General features: G+C 53.1%; 2 pseudogenes and 1 gene segment (V, D, J or C); all 3 read left to right on the top strand.

Moving 5' to 3' along the window:
• Nucleotides 1-5,319: 5,319 nt before the first annotated feature.
• On the top strand, nt 5,320-6,415 carry LOC123810800 (annotated as a pseudogene).
• Nucleotides 6,416-9,092: 2,677 nt separating this feature from the next.
• On the top strand, nt 9,093-9,420 carry LOC123810799 (annotated as a pseudogene).
• A 3,095-nt stretch (nt 9,421-12,515) lies between these two features.
• Nucleotides 12,516-13,333, top strand: LOC123810798. The segment is given in 2 exon segments: nt 12,516-12,616; nt 12,993-13,333. Coding segments are annotated over 2 exon segments (387 nt in total).
• Nucleotides 13,334-18,302: the final 4,969 nt, after the last annotated feature.

The following is an 18,302-nucleotide window of genomic DNA, read 5'->3' as shown; positions in this document are numbered from 1 at the left end:
GTCAATGATTGACTTTGAGGGAAATTCTGAAGGGACAACTAGTTCTCCCTAGACTATTGAATCATGCCCAGATTGTTTTAAACAAGGTGTTTATAAACCTGAGTAAGAAATTACCCCCGATTGTTCCCATGAAAGATTTCATAAATCAGTTACAACAGGTTGAATTATTGGCGGACTTTCCCACACATGCTCCTTACCCATAGATACAAAGAGTCTTTCAAGAAAACAAGAAAAATTATATAGACCCCTACCCACAGCCCAGAGATACCCCTGGGTAGCATATTAGATTATTGGCAAATTATGGTATCCCCCAAAAGGAGCTAATAGTCTTCAGAGGGTTCCAGATCCCCCATTGCCTTATACAGGAGCATATAGTGAGGGTGGCATTAGAATGGTCAATAAGGATGAAGTCCAAGTGCCTTATAATAGTCTAAATTTCATGGAAAGGCTAGCTCGAAGCAGACCTCCCTGGTGTTTATTAACTAAGGAACAAAAAAGGGTTTACTATAGCTGAATTTCCTGTTTATCTCTCCTTACACATTTGTTTTGGTAATTAAAAGGTGGTGGAATTGTTAGATACCTGTATCTCAGGTTTATTGATTCACATAATTCCAATGAAGTTGTATAAAATAATTTCTTGACCAGAGAATAAAATCCCCTCTAATGGAATAGCCCCTGAATGTCTAAAAGTTGTTGGAGTAACAGCCCCGCCTTTACCTTGAATAGGAATATATATCAAGTAGAATTAGACAGGCAAAGAAATAACAAAAGCTGGTTAACTATTATAAATTAAGCATGTAGAAACAGTTACCAGGGAGTCAGAGTCGATGGTGCATAGAGAAATATTTTAGACAGAAAAGGTAAATAGCTACATTAGACATCACAAAGGCCTTATAATAAATTTCCTATAACCTCTATTCAATCTAGCGTATCCTTTTGCCCCATGACAAATTCTGAGAACTTTAATAAACAATAAGACATTCAAATTCTGTAGTTATAGCTATTTTTAATTGTCTGATTCATGGCTCTCCTTGTCAAAATAATCTTTGTTTAATATAATTGAATCTATGGGAATTTTTGTATTTTTCCTGGTTACCTTTGTATTAATTTTTTTCTGCTTCACCTAACTGCAAATGTTAATCACTGCTAAAAATGAAAGTATAAAAACCTGCTTGTACTTGCAGTAAACGGAACAGACCACCAGTGTCCTCTGAGGCGTGTTGTTGTCTGTCTCCCATCGCCGACGCCTTACCCACCTTTCAGGAACCCCTGGACCCAGCTGCGGCCAGACTGTGGTAACCCAGGCTCCTTGTGGTCTTCACCCTGCCCTCACACCTGCCCACATCTGTCCCTCCCATCAGGGTGGGGGCCCACTGTGTCCTGACTTCTCCCTTCTCTCCAGCATGTGGGGCCCCTGCACAGATGGTCACCATATTCTGTGCAGGAGCAGCAGTGACATTGGAAACTGTCTCCTGTACCAGAACCACCTGTCCACATGCTAAAGGGCTGAGATAGAAGGTCAGGAAGCAAACCGCACAGACCCCCCGGTATAACCCGGCCTCTCTGAGCCTCTGTCTGAGTTCCATGCAGCTCTGAGGCTGGTAACTATGGAGGTTCCCATGCAGGGCGGGGACGGGGCTCTTTGCCACAGTGTCCCAGTGCTGGGAAGGGGACACAATCCATCCTGGGCTGGCCCTCCTCTCTGCCTGTCCCCTGCCATGTTGTCCCCTCTCCCGACATGGGAAAACTTCTAGGTTCAAGGCTGAAGAACTAAGTCCCTTCCTCCCTCCCACCATGGGGCACAGTGTGTCCTTCTGAACATGAGCTCATGAAGCCACCTGGGAACAACCCTGTCCCCACTGTGGTCTGTGAGCTCAGACACAGCAGGACAGTGCAGGAAAGTTAGGTGCAGGAGATGTCCCCAACCTTCAGAGTCTGGGTGTGACCAGAGCAGGGCGCCACCTGGAGATGTTGCCTCCAGCCACAGGCTCCAGTCTGTCCTAGGACCTGGCCTCTCTGTCCAGCGGTTCAGGTCTGTCCTCTCTTCCCATCACCAGGGGAGATAACAGGGACAATTGACCTTGCCCTCCCTGGGATCCCTGAGGATGCAGATCGGGGAGGGGGCTCCTACTGGCTGCAGGTCAGCCTTCACCTGCACCCAGATGCCAGGAGCCCTGCTAGAGCCCCAGGTCCTCCTGTCAAAGGGGCTCCCTCCTCCTCCTCCTGAGTCCTCCTCTCTGCTCCCCACAGGCAGGTGATCCCAGCTCCCACCCTCATCCTCCACAGGATACCGATGCCCACCTGGCTGACTCCACCTTTCCCTTTAAGGTCCCGGAGAAGAGTCCCCTCCCCAGGGAGGCCATCCATGACGCAAACACTGGGTGACACACTTTTCCTGAGGGAACTCGTCAGACCCCAGGACCCTCTGCAGCTCTGAGCACAGCCCCCATCTCAGCCGTCCCCTCCAGCCCCTCAGGCTCAGTCCTGGGAGGGGAGACGCCCACAGGGCCCCGCAGAGCAGTGACTGGGAGCACCTGCTGTCAGGGCAACCCTCACACTGGGCACTGCAGACGCTCCTGTGGGCCAGCACACACCCTAGGGACCTGTGAGCTCTCCTCACTGTGACCCCAGAAGGAGCTGCAAGGGGGACCCAGGTCTCAGGGTGCAGGGAAGACTGTGCTGTGTGGGGACAGAGGCAGCTCCCGGGAGCAGGGTCAGCCCCTCAGGGGAGGGAGCTAAGGGCAGGAGCCCCACTCCAGGGGGTGGTGATCAGGGACACAGAAGCAGCTGGTGTCCTTGTTGGGAACAAGGAAATTAAGAACTAAGTTTAACCTTAATAGGCGAGAACTACATTGTAGCTAAAATAAGAAATGATCAAAGAGACAGAGTACAGTAAGCAGAGCTCCCTGTATCTAGCAGACGCTCTCCCCCAGGGAAGGCTAGATAAGCAGTGCTTTGTAGTTTTTTTTAGTAAGAAGATAGAAGGCTAGCTGGCTGGAGCCAGATTACTAGGTTAATGAACAAACAGCTTTCCCGCCTTATGAAAGAATGCTTGGTTTGAAATTCCCGCGCGCGGCCTTTGTAAGCGAATTACTAACTGCCACGTCTGCTTCTGTATAACGCTTGCTTACCTGCCCATATATAAGGACGTAGTTGTAAGCGCTGGGCACGGCTCTCAGTTGTGGCTCCTAATAGCCGTGTGCCTCTGGCACGTTTGGAGAGTTCGCCCCTGCGCAGGTTAAACTTGGCCAATAAAGTAACATCTTTGGTACCCTGAAAGTCTCCAATATTCATTCTTGAGTTTGCTGGATGCAACAGTCCTCAGAGCCATGTCCTTGGAGGGGACTGTGCAGGTGCTGGGGCTGCAGTCACAGACCCCACCACGGGGGTGACACAGAGATTTACTATCTCGGATCTGAGGGTGACAGTGTGAGATCTGTGGTCCGCTGGGTCGGTGGTCTGTGGCCTGTGGAGGAGAGTCTCCCCTGCCTCCCTTCCAGCTGCTGGGGGTCCCTGGCATCTCTACTGACCTCAGCTGACAGACTCTGCCTCCCTCCTCACTGGGTGGTCTCCCTGGCGAGCACCTGTTCCCACATTTCCCTTTTTATCATGTCACCCATCCAATGGGGTAAGGGCCCTCCATGCTCCAGTGTGACCTGGTCTGAATTAATTTCACCCACAACTCTCATTTCTGGTGACCAGAACAGGGTGCTGGGGACAGTGACCTCCCGGGACTTGTGTGAAGGGCATGTGTGTGTGCCCAGACGAGTGTGTATGTGCCTACAGTGTGTGTGTGTGTGTGTGTGTGTCAGTGTTGCCAAGAAACACTTCCAGTGTCACATGTCCCAAACCCAGGCCCTCGCTCCCCACCACTCTCTTCACCCATCACCCAGGGCCTTTGCCCTGCGTGCCCTGCCAGGGTGGGCATGGAGGGCATGGACGGGAGGGGGGCAGACACTCACTGCTGCCCCACAGGTGCCAGCCCCGCTCCCAGCGCCTCAGTCTCTCAGCTGTGTGGCCGCAGGGGCTCTGTGTGCCACGCAGTCCCCTCATCAGCCCTGTCACAGACGGGGAGGCTGAGGCCCGGATGCTGGGGCCCTGGGCTGAGGTCACCAGTGCAGAGTGGCAGCACCCAGGGGGGGTGCTCAGGGGTGGTGAGGGGGTCACCACAATCCTCAGCCTCTCTTTGTGCTCTCAGTGCTGAGATGTGTCTGCTCCTTAAGGTGCCAGAAAGTTCTCTCTGCTATTTCAAAAGCAGGTGATGGATACAGCGACTTGCAGGGCGTCCTGTTCAACAGAAATAAAACTGTGAACCACACACATCACCTATGTTTTCCAGGAGCCACACTGACAAATGGGAAAAGACCAGTGGCATTAGTTTCATAGTAGATTTTGTTTAACTGCCTTAGTTGAAAGTATTATCATTTCAATGTGAATTAAATATATATAATATTGATGTATTTTCCATTTTTCTTACACTGAGGTTTGGAAAACAGGGACATATTTCAGTGCCCCCCCCCACCACGCCCCATGCACACGCAGCCTCTAATTTCAAAAGATGCAGATTTCTCCCCGGGGACGACCTGAGCGCTCGGAGCACCTGGGGACAGGAGGCAGGGCCGTGACTCAGGGGCTCAGGAGGCTGGGACCTGGGATGGGGAGGAGCAGGGTAAGGGACATGGAGAGGGGCCGGGCAGGGAGGGGAACCACAGGTCAGGCTCTGAGGTCTGACTTCTGGATTGGAGCCTTGACTCAGCATCAGTGATTGGGGGGCTCTGGGAAAAACTACCCTCACTGTGAGGGCTCCCTGCTCATCGGACAGATGTAGGGGATTAGCTGGTGTGGGTGGGGGCTGCAGGTAACACATTCACCAGGGTCAGCTTTTCTTGTGGACTGAAAAGTGGTAATAGTCGTTCTGTTGAACCAGCTGAACATTGTAGGATGTCATTCACCCTGCGGACAGCAGGGAGCACTGTGGAACTGCCTTCAGGACTGATGGATCCCATTTCCATGGGGCTGTGCTCAGTGCAAAGGGTGTGAGTGATATGCATCCTTCGAAAACATTTGTATTGGGTAAAATCATCTCTCCACTGTGACCCTACACCTGGACCTTCTTGTGACATCTGGAAATTACCAGCAGGATGCTGCTAGGCTCAGGGCTCAGACCAGAGCTCAACACATGAGTTAAGAAGCAGAGAACAGATTTGCATTCATGCTCCTCCCTCTTGAGCTGCGGGGACAGAGGATAAGACAGGGGCTTGGAGAGGCCAGGGCCAGCTGAGCAGCCTCAGGGCAGAGCTCCTGGAAGCCCCTCCCACTATGGACTGAGCTCCCTTCTACCTCCTGCCCCTGGTTTTCTCCACAGGTCAGGGCATCCCTGGGCACTCAGGGGTCCCACTCCCCAATAGTTTCCTTCCAAGCACAGTCCCAAGAGGCATCTGTCCAGTCTGGGTTCATTGGGCATCATCCCTGTGTTTTGTGTCTGCAGGTCTCTGTGCTGAACTTAGGCTGACCCAGCCCCCGTCTGCTTCTGCCTCCCCGGGAGCCTCGGCCAAGCTCACCTGCACCCTCAGCAGTGAGCACAGTGGCTACAACATTGAATGGTATCAGCAGCAGCAGCCAGGGAAGGCCCCTCGGTTTGTGATGTACCTTCAGAGTAATGGAAGCCACAGCAAGGGAGACGGGATCCCCGACCGCTTCTCAGGCTCCAGCTCTGGAGCTGACCGCTACTTGACCATCTCCAGCCTCGAGGCTGACTATTACTGTTTTACATGGGAGAAGAGTGGTAATGCCACAGTGACACAGGCCAACGGGGAAGTGAGACAAAAATCCCCTTCCCCATCTGTGTCACACTCTCCTCCAGCCCAAATAGGACAGAAGACAAAGCCGTGAGAGGGTCTGGACCAGGTCCACACACCTCAGATCCTCAGGCGGCCCCTTCCTCAGCATGAGGCAGCTCTACAGAGGGTGGGACAGCAGTGAATTCCATCTGACAGGACAGGGATGACCAGATGTTTCCAGGCCTGTGTGCAAGTTGGAGACAGAGCATGAACAGAAGAACACAGTCCCTGGTAATGGACCCTAATTATCATTGTAATGGTGACTGGGCCCCTCATTGGTCACCTCTCCTGGATTTATTCCCAGAACTACCCAGCTCAGCCAAGCTCAGGAGCCCCTGGGATGTCCTGGAAGCCTGGGTTCTGAACAGAGCAAACCTGTACAGGGGACACTGAGGACCCTCCCGCATCCCTGCCTCAGGACTCACCCTCCCTCCCCCCCGCTGCAGGGTCCTGGCAGCTCGCAGCAGTACCCTCACAAGGAAGTGCTCCTGGTGGAGTGGACGGACTCCTCAAGGTCCTGCCCCTCTCAGAGGGTGTCTCAGGGTCAGGATGACCTTACAGGAACTCCCAGCTGAGTCCTCAGTTGTCACCACATTGCAGGTCCCCTCTCTTGCCTCTCACGTTTACTCGGGAAAGATCACCCCTGAGCCTCCTGCAAGCGGTTCTCCATCCCCCGTGTGTCCCCAGGGCACTGACTGCCTGTGTTCCAGAATCTGATGACCACACGGTGTGAGGAAACCCCCTGACACCAAAGAGAACCACTCAGAGACACCAGAGACCACTTCCCAAGCTCACACACACAATCAGAAGTCACACTTGTCCAGCAGTCAGGGAGGACAAGTCCCAATCAGGACACCAGATCCACCTGTCAGAAGAGCTGGGACTCAAGGTTAGAAATTAGCACATGACTTCTCGCTGCTGTGGTCCCACCTATGAACGTGTGAGCGCAGCTGATGAAGAATCCCACTGTTTGCATTAACTCTAATGAGTCTGTAATAACCTGGAACAACAGACAAAACATATATAGAAACACAGGTGTTGTTCACCAACGAGGAAATATGCACCAAGTCTGGTGTCACATCAGATATTCCTGTTTAGAAGCATGAAAATACCACATATGATAACAAAATCAACCAATCATCCTGGCCATGAAGTCTCACCCATGATTGAATAGTTAGTCAAGAATCTTAAGAAAACATATATTCCATGCATTCCAGTGTGTAGAAGAATCCTTGACACGGTAATTCCAGACAAGGAGGACAAAAACCACAGCCAAGTCAATACATCATTGTGGAAACTACAGCATCTAAGACACAATGACCCTTGATGTGACTGACAACAGGTTCATCTCCACAGAGGAAAGACAGTGACAGATGACGTGGGGGAGAAACTGCAGAGAGGACAAGAGACACAGACATGAAGCCTCATTGAAAACACACACAGTAACATCAGTGTGCGGGAGGGCACGGAGGGACCCTCATATGCCTGTGATTGAAGTAGAAAATTTTGGTGGAAGATAGAAAAATTATTTGAGGAAATAATGGACAAAAATATTCTGATTTCAGTGAAAACCGAGGACCTAAAGTCCAAGATGCTCAAGCGGGGCAAGATCAAACAATATACAGGAAACACCAAACCATCTCAATCAAATTCCTAAACCCAGTGTCGATGAGAAAATCACAAAAGCCGCAGAGACACGGGGCCCGTCCACGGAGAGGACGGAGCAGAGGGACCAGGGCAGAGGTCTCTCTGGGAACACCACAGACACAGGGAGAGGGGGGCAGAGTGTCTATAAAACTAAAAGCAACAAGAAAACAACAACCTGTCCACTTTCAAGTCTTTACCCAGTGAAAGTATCTTACAAGAAGGAAACAAAGTGAAACTCTCTCAGATGTACAGACACTTAGAGAACTGACACCCATAGACACTCTATACCAGGAAGAGCAGGGGACCAGCACGAGTCAGAGAGAAATGGGGAATCTACACAAGGAAATTGATGGTATCAGGTATATTTACTACATGTACAAATATGAAACATTTTGTCATGCTAAATTCCATAAAGGATATCACTGTTTAGGCAAAAAAACACATTAACAATGTATATTGTGGTATATAATATATGATAAAGTATAAATATGACAATGTTACCTCAAAGGTTTGAGAGTCAGAGGAACCTGCTATGATAAACTCAGGTGTCTCACTCACACCTAGTTCAAGTCCAATGTGATACTTTCACCCAAAGTCTTAACTTCGGCAGCAGGAGTGATGTGTTGTCAGAATTCCCTGAATCAGGAGAGAAGGTCCCGTGTGACTTCCTGTGCAAACCAGAAGGGAAGCAGCAGCCCCTGTGCAGTGATGGTCCTGGTTGGACACCTGCTCACTCACCTCACTGACACAGGACAGGGGTCACAGTGCAGTGGCTCCTCCTCCCCCTGGTCCCCCTTCAGCTGCTCTGACTCCTGGGCCAGGTGTGTGTGCTCAGTGTGATGTCAGTCCTGCCCCCCATCCCTTAATGTCACAGATTCACGTCACATTGGGCCCACCTGGTTAGGACCACAACCACCTTAGTTTCTCACTGTCCTTCCTGCTCAGACAGACAGACCCTCCCCCAGGGCACTGAGCCTGCTGTCCCTACACTCACTTCCTCCTGCTGCTTCCTCTTCCCATCCTGATGGCAGCTCCAGGGTCCCCTCCAGAGAGACCCCTCCAGCCTCTCCCCACACAGGACCTGCCTGTCAGTTCCTGTGTGATGGCAACTAATATCTGAATACTACAACAGCTGCACAATTATTCCTCTGCAATTATTTTTATTGATTGCTTGATTGATTTCTGCTAATTATTTCCCTCACTAGTCAGGAAAGTTTTGTTAATACAAACACACACATGACAATAAGAGACCTGGGCAGACAGGAGCCTCTTTTCCTCCTGCAGCCACAAGTCTGGACCCGACGGGTGTTCCGCAGACACACCAGCCTGGGAGGTCCTCATGTCTCTCGCTTTCTTACCAACATCTCTCCAGTGCAGGCTCTGCTCTCCTTCTTGTTACAGACAGACCTGAAGCTCTAGCTGTCACAGTCAAGTTCAAGGGGAAAGGCACTGCACAAATCTAGTCTGTTCCATTCCTTCACAAGAGCTCAAGTTCTTAGGGAAATATCCAGCTGAGTGACACACCCATGGGTCAGCACGGAACCACAAGTTCAATGCCGGCCAAGAGGGACCCCAGAAGAGCAATCATCTGGCTTCTGAATGAGGATGGGACACAACACACAGCCGCCATCTCCTGTAGCAGCTGAGGGCGACGCTACAGGAGATGCAGCCAAGGTGAAGCACGAACCACAGAGAAGATGTGCCAGGTTATTGGATAAACCTGCTCCGCCAAAGCTAGAGCCTTAGCCTAAAAAGGCCCCTGCAAAGAAGGGAGACAGGTACCCAAGGGGAAAAGGGTGAAACTGATGCTGGCGAGGATGGGAATAACCCTGCAGAGAATGGAGAGGCCAAAACAGACCAGGCACAGAAAGCTGCAGGTGCTGGAGATGCCAGGGGAAGGGTGTGCATGTTTGATAACTGTGTATTTCTGTGACTGTACAGTCTGAAATACTATTTTCATCAAGTTTTATAAAAATGCAGACTTTCGTTTTGCTTTTTTAAGCTATGTTGTTAGCACACAGAACACATCATTGTTGTTTTGGGGAGAAGGACATAGAGGACAAATAGAACGTCTCCAAAGCTGAACTGACGTGGGGAAAAATCACCTTTCCCATCTGGTTTTGAGAGACTTCTTCTTGGTTCCCAGAGGGGGCATTCCATGGTGTTGGCTCACATTAGTCCCCTCAACACAGACACCTTGTGGTGTGGGAAAGCTATTTATTTTTTGTCCTTTGTCCTCCACTTTAAGCATAGACTTGGCTCCCTAAAGCCCAGAGACCTGTTGGGACCTGACCCAAAAACTTGGTCACAGTATGTGGGGCCATCTGGGCTTTCCAGTGTCACCATGGAGATGGCGTCCCTCGAAAGAACAGCCCTTCCTTTTTACATTGTTGGTCTACAAGTTGCTAATTCTCCCATTTTCCTTTCATTGCCTGAAAGTCAGGGTCAGCTTGTGAAAAGCTGTTAAACAACATGGCGATGTGAGACATCGACCCTCACTCTAAACCCACCCTGTTCAGAGCAGCAGACGAGGACGTCACCACGGTTACAGCGGCTCTCTGGGTGGGCAGTGCACTGATGACAGGAGGGTGAGAGCTGTTGTGAACAGTTGATGGTTGTCCCCCATGTCCTGCCTGAAACCCCAGATTCGTTGTTCATGAAAAGTGTCTTTAATAAAGCTGGATGCAGTTCGGCTTAGGGAAAAAAAGAAAAGACAGCATACAGGTAGAAGGTGGAGGTGACTGTGCTGTGTCATCCACACCAGTGTGTCCACTGTGTGCCCCCATGTGCACACTGGCCTCTGAGAGGCAGGACTGGTCCCATTCACATGTCTCACCCAGGACGCAGTGTCTGGCAGACACAGTGGGGCTGAATCAGTGTTTGCTGGGTGAGCATTTCCTGTCTCAGTCTTTGGGGCAATAGCCGCCAGCGCCCTGTTTTGAGCCAGCAATAGTGGTGGGCATCAGGGAGAGGCAGCCTCTGAGCCCTCTGTCCCCAGAACCACAACCATGAATATTGCCACCCAAGGGATATGTCAGAGAGCCTTCACATGGCCCTGCCCACTCCTCCTCCCAATGAGCCTCTTTGTACTTTTATGGGTGATCTGAGCCTCCTGTGCCTGGTCCTGAGGCCGGCAGTGGTTGTGGAGAGAACAGCAATCCCCCTCAAGACCCTCAGTGCATGGATCAGTGTTGGGGTCCACCCTGCCTGGTCTCAGGAAGCTGTAACCCTCCTCAACTTAGGTTGAGTGAGAGACCTCAGAACCAGGAGCCACTAAGGAGACAAAACTTATTTCCCTGCTTAGGGAAAAAAAGTTCACTGAACGCTGCCTGTTCTGTGCCTGGCCTCCTATGCTTAGCCAAAGACAGGTAAGATTTCCCATGGGGGGATCACTAAGACAGGCATGATCATGAAGAGGCCTCAGGGAAGAGATTCGGGGCTGTGGAAATGAAGGGGTGATCAACATCGACCCTGCCCCCTCGGCTTTGTCAAAGCCCGAGTCCTTGTTCTTAGTTGTGAGAAATCAAAGTCTCCTGGCTGCCTTTGTCTCCTCTGCCCGACTCAGGTCTGCAGAAATAACAGTGGTGGTACAGTCCAGACCAGAGTCAGGGGACCCCCAGGGTAATCAGGCCTGGGACATAGAATATGCAAGATCCTGTGAGATCTGCTTGCTGGAGGATGCTACTGAATTAGAACATGAAGACATGGGCAGGAAACAAGACTAGCCTTTTAGGTCCTGTAGTCTTTTTAAGTGATAAAACACAAACTCTCAGCCCAGAATCCCAGCGGGAGTTCTGTGAGACCCTTGGAAAACACCTATTCCTTTTTTATCTTCTCTGCCAAACTGTAATCCACAAACTGTGTCTGTATTCTTAATAAAAGCCTACTCAGGCAGGGGCTCGAGGCGCTCTCCACTAGAGACAGTGGCCGTTTCGTCCCTATTTCTCCACAGAACCCAGTTGTCCCTCTGTATGTTTTTCTCCTGTTTTGACGAGCCATCCGCAGCGTTCCTCGGTCATTGCAGGTGGGTGGCCGCGTCAGATGAGGGAGTTACCAATTGAGCAGTGGGTTCAGACTCTGCACCTGGACAGACCACACACCTGCTCCTCCTGCAGCCAGTGTAGGAAGGCTACCAGGGGGCAGCAGAGACCACCTGGCAAAGCCTCCCGGAGACTGGGAGGGGCTGGGCCTGAGGAATTCTACCATGCAGGGGGATTATTATCATTTATGTGTTGGAACTATCTGTCCATTTACTAATAATTTAAATAGTTAATTGTGGTAAAACAAGGGGAATACTAATCACCACTTACCATCTTTAAAAAGAGTACCAGGTTTTCTACAGTACCACCTTTGACACTGATGACATAACATACTGACTCTCAGTCTCTCAGATTGGATTCTTGTAGAATTGGTCTGTCTTACCATCACAGGTCCAGGTAAGCCACTCCTTTCCAGCCCACCCCATTCATGCTCCCACTCTGTAACTGTCACACCTTTTCTAACACTGGGGCTGACCCTGGCACTGGCGCACACTGGGGACATGGGGCACAGCATCTATCACCTGTCCCAGGAGCTGCAACTGACTTAGAAACTGACAGCATCTCAGAGGGTCCAAGTGCTGCATGTGCCCTGAGCAAGGTGGCAATCTCCTACAGGCTCTGATGCTCACACACTGTCACTGGGGTGGGATCCTGCTCATATCATCACCACTATAGTTACCACTCTATGGTGAGTCCAGAATGTGCAGACAGATGTCACCTCTGAGGTCTGCTGGGGCCAGGCCCTCCCAGGAATGAGGCCCTGAGACAGTCTGGGGTGGAGATGTCAGCCTCTCGCTGTGGTATAAGGATATGAGCCAGAATCCCCGAGGAATGAGGTGGGGTCCCAAGGGACCACTGCTCCCCTCCCTGAGTTACTCAGGCTCATCCCCCGGAAGGAACCACACGGCTCCTCAGGCAGCTCCCGTGAGCCCTGGCTGATTTGCATACCCAGCAGCTGTCTCTCCAGCAAGGGGATAAGAGAGGCCTGGGAGGAGAGCTGCCCAGCCTGGGGCCTCAGGGAGCAGAAGCAGGGCACCTCCACCATGGCCTGGACCCCTCTCCTCCTCGGCCTCCTTGCTCACTGCACAGGTGCTGCCCCTGGCGCCCAGCCACCCTTATCCCAGGGGTCTGGACAAACCTGACCCTGACTCTGACCTCAGCAGGACACTGCCCGGGGGAGCCAATGCCCCTGACTCTGCTGCAGGATGAGGGGATGGTGGTGCTGTACCCTCCACTGTGCTCACTGGTCTGAGGGAGCCTGAGGGGCTGCACCTGCCAGAAGAAAGGGACAGGAGAGTCCTCATTTCTTCACAGGCTTCAAGGGTCAGCTGGATCCGTGGGACACATGGGCTGAGACTGATGGGCCAGAGAATCCCTGTAGTTTGTTCCAGCACAGACAGGACAGGGTCTCCTGGGAAGGGGTCCTTCACCCTTAAGCCCACCTCTCTCCTCTCCTCTCTTGCAGGCTCTGTGTCCTCCTATGAGCTGACACAGTCATCCTCGGTGTCGGTGCAGCTGGGACAGACGGCCAGGATCACCTGTGGGGGAAACAGCATTGGAGATAAATATGCTTACTGGTACCAGCAGAAGCCCGGCCAGGCCCCTGTGCTGGTCATCTACAGGGATAGCAACCGGCCCTCAGGGATCCCTGACCGGTTCTCAGGCTCCAACTCGGGGAACACGGCCACCCTGACCATCAGCGGGGCCCAGGCCCAGGACGAGGCTGACTACTACTGTCAAGTGTGGGACAGCAGTAATGATGCTCACAGTGACACAGGCAGATGGAGAAGTGAGACAAAAACCTAAGCCAGAGTCACATTCTCTTCAGGCCCCAGGAGGACTGCAGACAAAGCCATGAGCAGCCTTGGCCCAGGTCCCATTTCTCAGGTCTCCCAGTGGCCCCTCCTCCCAGCCTCAGGCAGCTGTGCAGAGGGTGGGTCAGGTCTGGATTCAGGGGGCAGGACCAGGCTGGCCTGCTGTGTGGGTGCTGCGGTGTAGGTTCCTGGAGGGGCAACTGATAAAAAGACAGCCTGCTGCAGTCCTGTGTGGAGAAGTAATGGCCCTTCAATTTCTACACCATGGTGACTGGGCCGCTCCTTGGAGAAACTTCAGGAATTAATCCCTACAACCTCCCAGCTCAGCTGAGCTCTACACGCCCCAAGCTCCGTGCCACTCAGGACTCTGAATGGGGCCAACCAGCGTCTGCACACCCAGCACCCCTGCTGGAGCCCAGGTGACCAGGGCTGCGCCCTCACTGGGAAGTTCCCATGAGGCAGAAAATTGCCTTCCTCAGGGTCATTCCTTTCCCGAAGTGTGACTCAGTTCTGGTAACCACCCAAGGCCAAGATCCACGGCCTCAGGTCACAAGGCCCTAGCAGCCCCCATTTGAGTCCCTTCTTGTCACAGCTTTGCAGTTCCCAGGTCATGCCTCTGCCTCTGAGGTTCCTCCCAGAGAGATCCCCTGACAGCCCCCTGAGTGAGGTTCTCCATGTCAGAGGGAATCTCCAGGGCCCCAGAGAGGAAATCACAGCCCAGGGGGAGCGTGTGGGAGAGGAGAGGGCCCCACAGAGAGGACACTCTGGGCGTCTCCAAACATTCCCTGACACTGGTGAGCGCACGTGGGAGGACACCAGCTGAGGCTGAGGAGGGAGCCCCCCAAGGACATGGGAGGGACAGTCACAGGTCAGCACCCCAGCCAGCAGGGCTTGTGCCCAGTCAGGGGGCAGCTCCCAGTTCAGGCGTCAGGTGGACGAGTCAGAAGCTCTGTGCCCCACACAGGGGAACTTAGTCCCCAACCAAGGTCTGTGCTGGTGGCATCTCAGAAAGTGTCAGCGAGAGCAGGTGGACACAGGATGGATCTGTGACCAGTAAGTCACTGAACCCCAAATGGGAGTCCCCGACACAGGGGGACGCACATGTGTTCCAGATCCAACAGGAACCAGTCCTGTTGCCTGACCCCCTGTCAGACTGTCCTGCGAAGAATCAGGAAAACAGGACTGTTATGAATGTAAAAACCACTTTGTCCAGAATGGCCCTGAAGTGGTCCAGATGACACCATTTGTGGGCAAGCAGACAGAAAATGTGACTGTAACAATATTTCCTCCATCACAAGGGAGGAAGAATGATTTGACTTGGCAAGGAAGACACAGAGGCCAAAAATCCAAACTGGAAACCTGGATATAAAAGCTGCAATATCAGGGATTGAAAATGCACGGGATGAGACTGAGAGCCCATGAGATGCTACCAGAGAAAACACTCAGCACTTGCTGTCAGAGAAAGAGTCTGTTCATAATGAAGCAGAAAGTAACACAGACCAAGGTCAGAAAGGGATCCCTCTTCTCCAAACACCTTCCATGTGACTGTTTGTAAAACACTTTTCTCCACGATATACAGGGTCCAGCACCTGAATGAAGCTCAGTCTGATGAGGGCAGGTAGTTCAGCACCAAGACCCCAATGGCCCAGGAAGGAGTTGGGACAGAATAAGAGGAAGTGAGGGTTTCCATGGTGACTGAGACCAGAGCACACAGGTCCCCTGGGATGGACTAAGATGCAGATGCAGCTGCACCAGGGAAAAGTGGGCCCGGGAACCTGCCTATTTGACAGTCCCTCCTAGGACCACACTGGGAGGGGCTTCACTCCTGTCCACCTGCCACTCAAAGCTCAGTGACAGTCACCACAAGAAGACACCATCTGTCAATCACAGGGGACCTGCTCTCTCTCCCTCCCAGGCTCCTGGTGGTCTTCACCCTGCCCTCACTTCTGCCCACATCTGTCCCTGCCATCAGGGTTGGGGCCATTCTGTCCTGACTTCTCTCTTCTCCCTGGACAGGCATGTGTGGACCCTGGACAGATGGTGACCATATACTGTGCAGGAGCAACAGTGACATTGGACATTATAATTGTAACTGCTGATATAAACAGCCATTTAACACAGCCTAATGTGGCTGAGATAGAAGGTCAGGAACCAAACTGCACGACCCCAGGGGACAGCACAGCCTCTCTGAGCCTCCCTCTGTGCTCCATGCAGCCCTGAGGCTTGTAATTATGGAGGTTCCCATGCAGGGCAGGGAAGGGTCTCTTTGCCACAGTGTCCCAGTGCTGGGAAGGGGAGCACAGTCCATCCTGGGCTGGCCCTCCTCTCCCCCTGTCCCCTTCTGTGTTGTCACATCCCCTGACAGGAGAAACCTTCTATCTTCAAAGCTGAAGGAGTGAGTCCCTCTTCTCTCCCACCACATCGCCCAGTGTGTCCTTCTGAACACAAGCACATGAGGCCTCTTAAGACCAAACCAGCCTGCTAAGGTCTGTGTGCCGAGACAGAAGGATGGCGCAGGACAGGCAGGTGCATGTCGTGTCCCTACCCCACTGAACCTGGGTGTGACCAGAGCAGGGCCTCATCTGCAGATCCTGCCTCCAGCCATAGCCTCCACCCAGTCCTAGCACAGGCTCTCTCCTTCCAGGGTTCCAGGTCTGTCGTCTCTTCCCTACAGCTGCCTGGAGCTCTGCTAGAGCCCTGGGTCTTCCTGTGAAAGGGGACCCCTCCTCCTCCTCCTGCATCCCCATCTCTGCTCCCCACAGGCAGGTGATCCCAGCTCCCACCCTCATCCTCCACAGGATACCGATGCCCACCTGGCTGACACCACCTTTCCCTTTAAGGTCCTGGAGAAGAGTCCCCTCCCCAGGGAGGCCATCCGTGATGCAAACACTGGGAGACACACTTTTCCTGAGGGAACTCGTCAGACCCCGGGCCCCTCTGCAGCTCTGAGCACAGCCCCCACCTCAGCCTGTCCCCTCCGGCCCCTCAGGCTCAGTCCTGGGAGGGGAGACGCCCACAGGGCCTCGCAGAGCAGTGAATGGGAGCAGCTGCTCTCAGGGTGACCCCCACACTGGGCACTGCAGACGCTCCTGTGGGCCAGCACAGACCCTGGGGACCTGTGAGCACTCCTCACTGTGACCCCAGAAGGAGCTACAAGGGGGACCCAGGTCTCAGGGTGCAGGGGAGACTGTGCTGTGTGGGGACAGAGGCAGCTCCTGGGAGCAGGGTCAGCCCCTCAGGGGAGGGAGCTCAGGGCAGGAGCCCCACCCCAGGGGGTGGTGATCAGGGACACAGAAGCAGCTGGTGTCCTCAGAGCTGTGTCCTTGGAGGGGACTGTGCAGGTGCTGGGGCTGCAGTCACAGACCCCACCACGGGGGTGACACAGAGATTTACTATCTCAGATCTGAGGGTGACAGTGTGAGATCTGTGGTCCGCTGGGTCGGTGGTCTGTGGGCTGTGGAGGAGAGTCCCCCCCACCTCCCTTCCAGCTGCCGGGGGTCCCTGGCATCTCTGCTGACCTCGGCTGACAGACTCTGCCTCCCTCCTCACAGGGTGGTCTCCCTGGGGAGCACCTGTTTCCACATTTCCCTTTTTATCATGTCACCCGTCCAATGGGGTAAGGGCCCACCTGGTCCAGTGTGGCTTTCTGTTAACTAATTACTTCTACAACACCCCCATTTCTGGTGATCAGAACAGGGTGCTGGGGAGAGTGACCTCCCGGGACTTGTGTGAAGGGCATGTGTGTGTGCACAGACGAGTGTGTGTGTGCCTACAGTGTGTGTGTGTCAGTGTTGCCAAGAAACACTTCCAGTGTCACATGTCCCAAACCCTGGCCCTCGCTCCCCACCACTCTCTGCACCCATCACCCAGGGCCTTTGCCCTGCGTGCCCTGCCAGGGAGGGCATGGAGGGCATGGACGGGAGGGGGCAGACACTCACTGCTCCCCCACAGGTGCCAGCCCCGCTCTCAGCACCTCAGTCCCTCAGCTGTGTGGCCGCAGGGGCTCTTTGTGCCACGCAGTCCCCTCCTCACCCCCGTCACAGACGGGGAGGCTGAGGCCTGGATGCAGGGGCCCTGGGCTGAGGTCACCACTGCAGAGGGGCAGCACGCCGAGGTCCTCTGGCCCCAGGGTCCCTGGTCGTCACCATTGTCCTCGGCCTCTCTTTGTGCTCTCAGTGCTGAGATGTGTCTGCTCCTCAAGGTGCCAGAAAGTTCTCTCTGCTATCTCAAAAGCAGGTGACTGATGGAGTGACTTTCCAGGGTGTCCTGTCCAACAGAAATAAAACTGTGAACCACACGTGTGACCTAAAGTTTTCCAGGAGCCACACTGACAAATGGGAAGAGACCAGTGGCATTAGTTTCATAGTAGAATTTATTTAACTGCCTTAGTTGAAAATATTTTTATTTAATTGTGAATTAAATATAACATATTGATATATTTTCCATTTTTCTTACACTGAGGTTTGGAAAACAGGGACATATTTCGGTGCCCCCCCCCCCCGCACTCTGCACATGCAGCCTCTAATGTTAAGAGATGCAGGTTCCTCCACGGGGATGACCTGAGTGCTAGGAGAACCTGGGGACAGGAGGCAGGACCGTGCGTGACTCAGGGACTCAGGAGGCTGGGACCTGGGTCAGGGGAGGAGCAGGATGAGGGACATGGAGAGGGGCCAGGCAAAGAGGGGATCCACAGGTCAGGCTCTGAGGTCCGGCTCTCGGATTAGATTCTTGACTCAGCATCACTGTCTGGGGGGCTCTTGGAAAGTCATACCCTCCCAGTGAGGGCTTCCGCTCACCGGACAGGAGGAGGGGCTGGGCTGAGGTCGGGTGGGGGTGCAGGTAACACAGTCATCAAGGGTGAGATTTTCTTGAGAGCTGAAAAGTAATGGACAGTCACTCATTGAAGGAGCTAAACATTGTAGGATGTCTCGCACCCTGCAGACAGCAGGGGGCGGTGTGGA

This window comes from Phyllostomus hastatus, unplaced genomic scaffold (genome assembly GCF_019186645.2).
Source record: "Phyllostomus hastatus isolate PE091 unplaced genomic scaffold, TTU_PhHast_1.1 phas_scaffold_760, whole genome shotgun sequence".
In the NCBI taxonomy this organism is placed as follows: Eukaryota; Metazoa; Chordata; class Mammalia; order Chiroptera; family Phyllostomidae; genus Phyllostomus; species Phyllostomus hastatus.
The sequence above is the reverse complement of the archived record's forward strand: the minus strand, read 5'-3'. Positions and strand labels throughout refer to the sequence as shown.